This window comes from Falco naumanni, chromosome 1, assembly GCF_017639655.2.
Source record: "Falco naumanni isolate bFalNau1 chromosome 1, bFalNau1.pat, whole genome shotgun sequence".
Taxonomy (NCBI): Eukaryota; Metazoa; Chordata; class Aves; order Falconiformes; family Falconidae; genus Falco; species Falco naumanni.
In genome coordinates, this window is record NC_054054.1 from 14039475 (window position 1) to 14048032 (window position 8558).

Genomic DNA, 8558 nt, shown 5'->3' on the forward strand with positions numbered 1-8558 from the left:
TCAGTTTGCAATGTTCTAAACAAATTAGAAAATCACTGTTTCTTTCACCCACAGCAAAATGTGACCCAGCCTGTCGACATGGAGGTGTCTGTGTAAGGCCTAATAAATGCTTGTGTAAAAAAGGCTATCTCGGCCCCCAGTGTGAACAAGTGGATAGAAACATCCGAAGAGTGACAAGGGCAGGTATTCTTGATCAGATCCTAGACATGACATCCTATTTGCTGGATCTAACCAGCTATATTGTATAGTTTCTGGGACTATTTGGAAACTACACTTTCAACGGGCATTTGTTTTGAATCCTGTCATTTTGAAAAGACTGTTATCCTGCAACAAATACCGGTAATTTGATTTACTTTATTAATTTAAGTATAATATCCACAAATGTGCAGATAAATTCTTTGTATGTGTGTAAATATTTCTGTACACCTCCACAGACGTACGGATATCCAATATATGCACACATACACATGCACGCACTATCACAAATACGGTTTTACAGCTAGTGGAATTTTTTTTAATATTTATTTCTTCATGAGAAATAGTTTACAAAGTAATTCCACTGTAAACCACATTCTTGTCAAAGGACTTTTGTGATGCCTTAATGGATTCTTGGGCATCCCAGAAATCTCGTGGCTGTACCTATCTGATTATAGCATTGAGAGAGCAGTTTTCAAACATCGCTGTATACACTGCTGGACTTAATAAATCCAGTTGTAACAGTTTCTAAGGTGAACTACATCATGAAACAGTATTTCAGCACTCCTTAATGCATTCCTATCTAGGCAATTCATTGTAAGACTGTAACCTTCACCTTCATCAATGTAACTCTATTACAGAATGTTACGCATTTCTTTATCTAGCATAGATGCAAAAATCTGGTTATCCCAGCTTAATATCAAGATTGTTTCAAGTGTTTAATAATTAAATTATATTCGCATATTTCAAAACCAGTCATCCTAGAAGGTCTGCTTTTTATCATATATTTTATTTAACAATGGGCACTGGGTTCATGTTACATATTTATATTATTTTATTTTATTTTTATAATATAGACATCACCTAGATGAGACAGCTTTACCATGTCCTGTAAAATACTAAAGTTACATTTTTCACCAACGTAATTGGAAAGATGGGGAAAGAGAGAGCAAACACACTCTTTAATGTGTTGTGGACCTAATCTAGAAATGTATCCTTGTGTCAACCCGTATTCCTTTATGACGGATGAAAAATACAACAGCTAACCAATCATAATAAAATTCCAGCACATGTTAAAAGTGTTCATAAAGCAATTTTCACTGTAACAGGACAGGCCAGATTATACACAAGTAGACTGCTGCCAATTTCACACTGAATGGAACGCTCCTGGATGAGAGCTCACATGAGCACATGCTGGCTGTGTAAGATGTCACCTGTACAAAGCGTGTAACAATTCTCGCCAAATGTGGTTCTAAATGTAAGTGTTCCTCGAAGAGCTAACATAAAATTGAGTCTTTGTAAATGTATCAATAAATATGTTGTACATGCTATAGTCAGGTTTTCTAAAGTATTAATAGTCTAACTAGATATATCTTCAGAACTGGTGCCCTCTTATCTCCAGAACTAGGGCGTCTATTGGCAGTTTCTTCGCTCACTACTTACGGACTGTCAGATTTCCTTTGCACTACCTGGCTTTTTTAAATTCTCGCCTATGAAAAGAACACAGAGTAGCCACAGCATGCACATCGTATGGTTCTTAGAAGCAGCTACTCATGCGTCAACAATTTACAACACTTTAGGCAATAGGATGCAAAAGACTTTAGCCGTATTACTCTCCAGTAGCTCTCCAGGGCAGTGACATGCAATGGATTGTCCTTTATAGAAAGTTGTCAGTCTTCATTTAGTAAGTATTAAATCTGAAAGTACAGCATGACTGATACTTGCATTTCTCTGTCTTACGCATTCCAGCTCAGAGGAACAGAAAATTACATTTGCCTTCCATATATGTTTGCCTGGGTTTCGAGTGACCTCATGCCAAATGGAAATTGGTTGAGAAATCTTGGTTAAGTGCTCAGCGAACAATGGTCTGCATTAAAAAGTGCATGCATAATTTTGCACAATGTAGATTCAACTGACAGTCCATTGAAAGACGTCTTGGGATTAAATGAGCATGAAGACCAAATTGCCCTCTCACCCCAGAAAAGGGTGGTCCCTTATAGTCACACGAACACTTCATTGGCTAAGCAGTGTGACCAATCTTAAAATGAACCCTGCGGTAGCATCTGTAGGTTAATAGCAGCTCTTTGTCTCCGCTGCTTTCTGCCTTTAGTCTTTTCCCTGAATTCCATCACAAAAAGTTTTACAATTAAAAAATGTCCTGACAACCATTTTTGTAAATTGACCTTAGCATCTAATCTTTCCTTATTCAACGTGGGTGACAAAAATGTGAACTTCTCATGAATGAGCCAGCTGTCTAAATCTGTCACATAGCGCAGTTTTATTACACTCTTCATAATTGGCAAAACAAGAAAGTTGCTGAAGTATTTTAGCAAAATATCTGACAGAGATAACAACGCTTTAACACTTTCTTTAATTAAATGTACTTAAAAATAAAACCAACTTTAACTCTACTGTGACGTATTATTTTCAACAACCAGCTGGGGAGATGTGATAGTTCTTTTCTCACTGCTTAGTTCCTGGAGACTTAAAAAATACCTTGGATGGCACCTAAATTAAGAACCCTGGCAATATATGTGTCATAGTCATGTAGAGAAGGAATAATAATGAACTTAGAGTTTTGATCTTAATACTAAAGACAGTTCCATTTACTAATGAAATCAGAAAATAAAACTCCAGTAAAAGCTAAGAATTAAATCCAGGCCTTGTTCAACTCAATGGCAAAAAACTCACATTGGCTGTGCTGCTGCACCCAGAAATTTGCTTTCAAAATTTAAGCAAAATACTCCCATTTGTTTTATTTTATTTTTTAAAAAGTATTTCTGTTTGAGTCATTCCACCAAAACTGAGAAGTAATCTAAGTGAAGATTAGAGAGGGGAGATAGTTTGTAGAAAGTCTTTTGCTTCATTTTTAAATCATCTTTTATATCTTGAGAAAGCAAGCATCTGCATTAAGCCCACATGCATACATAGGAAATCCCAGTGGAAAAGAAGTATTCTCAAAAAAAAGACACAAAAAATCCTAGCTGCTTATTTATCAAAAGAAATTATACTATTAAAAAGAGTGAGTAAACCCCAGGCCTAGCCACCCAAGATGCTGATATAAAAAGGGCAACTGCAGTAATTGCCCTGAGAATTGGCATACAAAAAAAAAAAAAAAAAAGAAAAAAAAAGGGTCTGTAGAAAGCCTGTTGCCAGTTAGGTCATTCTGCAGCCATTCTCACACAACCTCCGAGAGTGTCCCAGAATAAAACTGAGCTTATAAATGAAACTAGATAAATGAGGCAATTAGATAAGGGCCTCCAGAAGGGATTTTATGTATGTGTTCAAGTTGTGTCTGTCTCTGTCTCTCTCTCCTAATCTTTTATTCCATTCATTTCTTCCTTTATTCGGAGATACTGCCTCTCTGTTCCCAACGCATTGTACATTTCAAGCATGCTTTGAGGCTTTCTACTGTTAAAAGAGAACAAACATACCTGCTGCAAGAAACATAACTCTGTTCCTGACGTCTGCTAGTTTTCAACCCTCATTTTATTAATTTGGGACAGAAAACCTTCGTCTTTCTCTTTTTAAGTGCCACTGATCAGAAAGAAGGTATATTACTGGAATATAAGGAGAAACTTCTTTACTCCATAGATAAGTAGGGAGACAAAAAATGTTATGTAAAATCAGTTCCAAATTGTTTCACTCCATTTCAGAAAAACAGTAAACTCATTTTTCTAATGCATCCAGTAAGAAATTTTAATTCAAATCTCCCTCTCAAGGAAATAAATTCCTTCCATTAACAGTCAGGGACACAGATATAAACCCTTTGTACCTTTAAATCCTGACAGGTTATTCTATTTCATGCAAACAAAGTGTAAGTTAGGTATAAATAAGTGTATAGATTTTTTATCGCCAACATGACACCTCTGTTTATCTTCTCCTTTTGTTCACTCCTCCACATTTTGGCTTTGCAGCAATTTCCCCTTTAGAACCACAGCAAACGTCAATATATATATATATATATTTATAGATATAAGGAAGTGTGCATCAAAGAGGCTTGCCAGCAGGCTGAGGTTTTTATCTTTTGATCATTTCACAGAACTCTGTTATTTTATAGTGACATCTAACAGTGTTTCTTAGCTGGACATTTACAGTTCAGGAGTGTCAGCCCCAAGCAGCAAAGCCTCAGGCTGTGAAGCTCAGCCACAGATAGACTGGAGCTGGAGGAAAGGAGAAAACCCTTGGTCATGATACAGTCACTATGCTAACCAGAAAGCTACTGATTTCAATCCAGTAATCAGATGCCTCGAGTATAAAGCACAATGATATTCCCGGGATGATGAAAAGTTGCTTTTCAGTATATACTTTCTCTAATTTGGGGTTAGAAATTAGGACCTTTTCATGTACAAATATGCCAGATGAAGATCCTGAAAACACTTTACAAACAAGTAATTTTTCACAGGCATGAAGTCCCATAAAAGTGAAAATAAATATCGATGCATGTAATTCTACTTTTGTACCCGTGAAATAGGTATTTGCAAGATTGGGTCTACATGGAAAAAACAACTCTGAGGACATCCTATTCTGCTTATTTTTTCTTAATTATGTAAATCCATTAAAAGACATTAGTGCATTTTCATTTACTACCCTTTAGTTGAACTGTGTATCAGTTTAATTAGGAATGATAGCATTTTGATATTCTATCCTGCTTAAAGGGTGATCTTTGTTTCAGAAAAAAATAGAAGTAATGAAGTAAATAAAACTAATTTTTCCCATTTTTCAATATTGAAAAGTTGACCAATATTTTATTTTTGTCATTTAAAAAAAATCTTAAGAATCTCACCAAAAAGACAACCAACCCTCTAAATCTATTCTAATCCAAATTTGCAGAAAATATGTACCAAATAATCATGGTTCTGGCTACAAAAAACTGATAAATATTTCCATAATTAGTTTCAGGGGAAAAATGTTGTAGAAACTGGAAAAAGGTATGACTATTCTGCTAAAATGTTCGCTGTTTTCAACAGCAGTGTAGTTCAGTGAAATAAGACACGTACTTTTTAGGATATAGGTGTGAAACAGCAGAAGCCACCTGAAAGCTTAGTAAAGGATTACTTTAATCTTTGAGGGCCTGACTTGAAGTCCATTGATGTCAACTGAAAATCTCCTATTGACTTCATTAGTGATAGGATTAAGTCCTTAAGAGATATCCACTTAGCCGGCAGAAGATCTTAACTTCAGACATCAGTGCACACGTGACCTCTCTGTGTCTGCATCTGCAGTCATTAGACACACCGAGGTTTTCTGGAATAAGACTGGAGATTCAGCCCTGCATAAAGCCGTACGGAGCATATCCTACTTAAAGACTTACGGACCACATCCAATCCTCTTGGGTTTCCTTATAGGTATTGCCAACAGTTACACAAGGGGTCTACTAAATCTGCCAGACTTCTTGATACTTCTTTAAAAATGTTGAGCAATTAGCTCACTTTTTTTCTCTTTCACACATATATATGCTGATTTCAAATATGTAAGTATATGCGCTAAGCAGGAAAGCAATTAAAATACCAACTCAGTGGCCCCATTTTATGAAATAGCCATAAGAAGACACAGATGCTCACAAACATCCATGGAAAGAGTTCTCTCAAATTTTTTGAGTCCGGTGTTGCAAAGGCTGAATTCAGCAATATCAGGTACATTTTCAAGCATTTCTTCCTGTATTTAATAGGGATGGTGTAATATTTCAATCAAGACTATATCCTAATTCAAAGATTTTGTTGTCACCCTTGCTAATAAGAGTAGTAAGACAGAAAGCGATGAGACTCCTCGGTACTGAAATGACAGGCATAAGGGATTAGGGACTCAGATGTGAACAGGCATTCTATAGACGCGTGCTAGGCAAAGGGATAGCCGCTTGCCTTTGTACTCATTGATTTCAATTATGACCCTGCACACAGAATTTATTGTGCTAGAGAGTGCACAACATCCAAAAAATCTTAGCATAGCAATTAATTCTGCATAGATTTACACTGGGCAGACTGACTAATCAGTGTTATTAATGCCTTATCTGGGAAAAGAGAAACATTACTATTTTATAGCACTGTGCAAGTGGTTCAACTGACACATCAACCTTTTTCCTTGAGTTCACTCATGAGTTATTAATACTTACTAATTTGGTCTATATATTAGCAAAGGATTATCATGTTGTCCCATAACCCAAAAAAAACTCCTATAGGAAATTTTTCTTCACATTACACTGTACTGTTTGATTTGAAAGCCAAGCAACACACCCGCTTACCAGAGCTCTCACTGCTGAAAACGTATCATTCTCGTGATCACTTCATGCTATAGGAATTCGTAAAAAATAATATTCTATGTTACATACACTTAATATATGTCTTTACCTATTGTCTCCTGTACACACAGTGGCTTCCACAATCAAAAATGTCAGAAGCTATTGCTAAGAATGTGCACAGCCAGCTGCACTGTTGAAGAGTTTTATTTCTACTGATAAAAAAACTTTTCATCTATTAGAAGTCATCAGTAGGGTCCCATATATCATATAGTTAAGTTTCTTTTACAAATATTTTCTCATTTTGCAATGAAAACAGAAGCGAAAAAACATCGAAATGAAAAATTGCTTAAATCCCCAGGGATTTTCAGAAAGAAGGCACCAGCTAAAGCCTGTGGATATACACAGTGGCTGTGTTCACAATAATCTTGGCTGGAAAGAAGGCAGAGAGAAGTGGCTGCTTTGGAGGGGTATTTTTTATGTAGGATGCATTTTGCTGGAGGACAAAAAGGTGGTTTGCATCACAAGGCAGCAACAAACAAATCCCATTTTCTGAATGTTCCTAGGAGGAAACACTAAAAGGAAAATGTTCTAGGCAGAGTCAAAACTGGTGTGCAAAATGAACTTAATTCATATCAAGATATACTGAGACCAGAAACCATCTGGTATTAAGTCACCAGAGGTATCTTGTAGTGATCTCCATTAATACCAGAAGCAGTAACCTTACCCTGTGAGTTATCCAGAAATGCTATTAGCTGTCCCCAACAAAACGTACCGCAAAATTAGAACGCCAATTCCCTTTTGAGAACAATTAGATTGTAATAGGAGCCAAGCAGAAAAGGAAAAGGAAATAACAAGATTCTGTCACTTGAGAACATTACTGTTGTGATATTCCTCTGTTCAATTAGTTTTATTTTATAGTAGCTGTCAGGTACTGTATGTACATTTGAAATGTGGGAAAATAGCTTAGAAAATATCATTCAAACTATGTTTAGGTATCTTCTATAAACTGTATTATACTACTAAGCATATACAGGCACCAACCTAGCAGAGCACTGGAGCACCCAAGTAATTTTAAGCACATGAGTCTCACTAAAGTCATGTGCTTAACGTTATTAATATAATTAAGTGCTTTCTTGGTTTGAGACCTTACAAGTCTTTGCAAGTCTACCTACATAGACTACATATGCTATACGTGTATTTCTTTTTAGGGAGACAGCACGGCTGAAGTTCACAAAAGAATTCAGTTACTGTCTGTCACAAATTCTATATAACCTGAACTAATTGCATCTTTGTGCCTCCACTTTCCATCTGAAAATTAGTGAAATCAATCCTCGTAAAGCGCTTTGAGCTCTTCAAATGAAAAGTGCTATAAAAAGTACAAATAATTATTATATTATTGAACACCATGTATGTATACACACTATTATGTAATATATAATATATGTATAATGCATATAAATTCTAACAAATGTATTTGTGTAATATCTGAGAAATGGAACAGTTGTATCTGGAAGTGATAAATGCATAGAGTTGGATTTATTGTTAATCTGTGGATTTAATGATTTTTTTAGACAAAGGATGTTTAAGTGTATAATTGCTTTTCTTAATTTAATATATTTATGTAAATGCATGCCTGAATTTCTGAATAGATAGTTATTCCTTGTCCCTTAAGCTAATAAAATATATTAAACTTTATCTTACTATATAAGGTACACCTGCTGCTTTAATTTTTTTTATTTTAATATTTTTGTTATGACTAAATGCATAATTTAAAATTCATGAATCTTTGATTTTAATTGGCTCTCTGATCTTTGCAGTAAAGGTGAAACACCAGCATTATATATATTCTTTGAAATGTACACTAGTTTTATTTATATAAATTCTAAGATGTTTTCATAAAATATGACTGAACACTGCTATTATTTTTGGAATGGGAAGTTTGGAATGGGATTTCCTGTTTGCTTCTGGATATATGACAGTGATAATTAAGACCTCCACACTGAAAAGATACCTGTTTCATTGCAAGCAATACGTGAATGCATGTACAGCTTGAACAAGGGGATTTCATGCACAGGCTTTTCAGGCACAGGTATCTTGGAGAATTAGTTCAGTAACGATGGGAGAA

General features: G+C 35.4%; 1 protein-coding gene across 1 annotated transcript in view; it reads left to right on the forward strand.

Annotated features, from left to right (window-relative positions):
* Positions 1-8334, forward strand: part of LOC121082483 (hedgehog interacting protein) — a 79335-nt gene extending 71001 nt beyond the window's left edge. Inside the window, exon 13 of the mRNA XM_040581920.1 lies at positions 55-8334. Within this exon, the coding sequence (XP_040437854.1) occupies positions 55-248 (194 nt within the window). The 3' untranslated portion in view covers positions 249-8334. The remainder of the gene's footprint in view (positions 1-54) is intronic.
* The last annotated feature ends 224 nt before the right edge of the window (positions 8335-8558 follow it).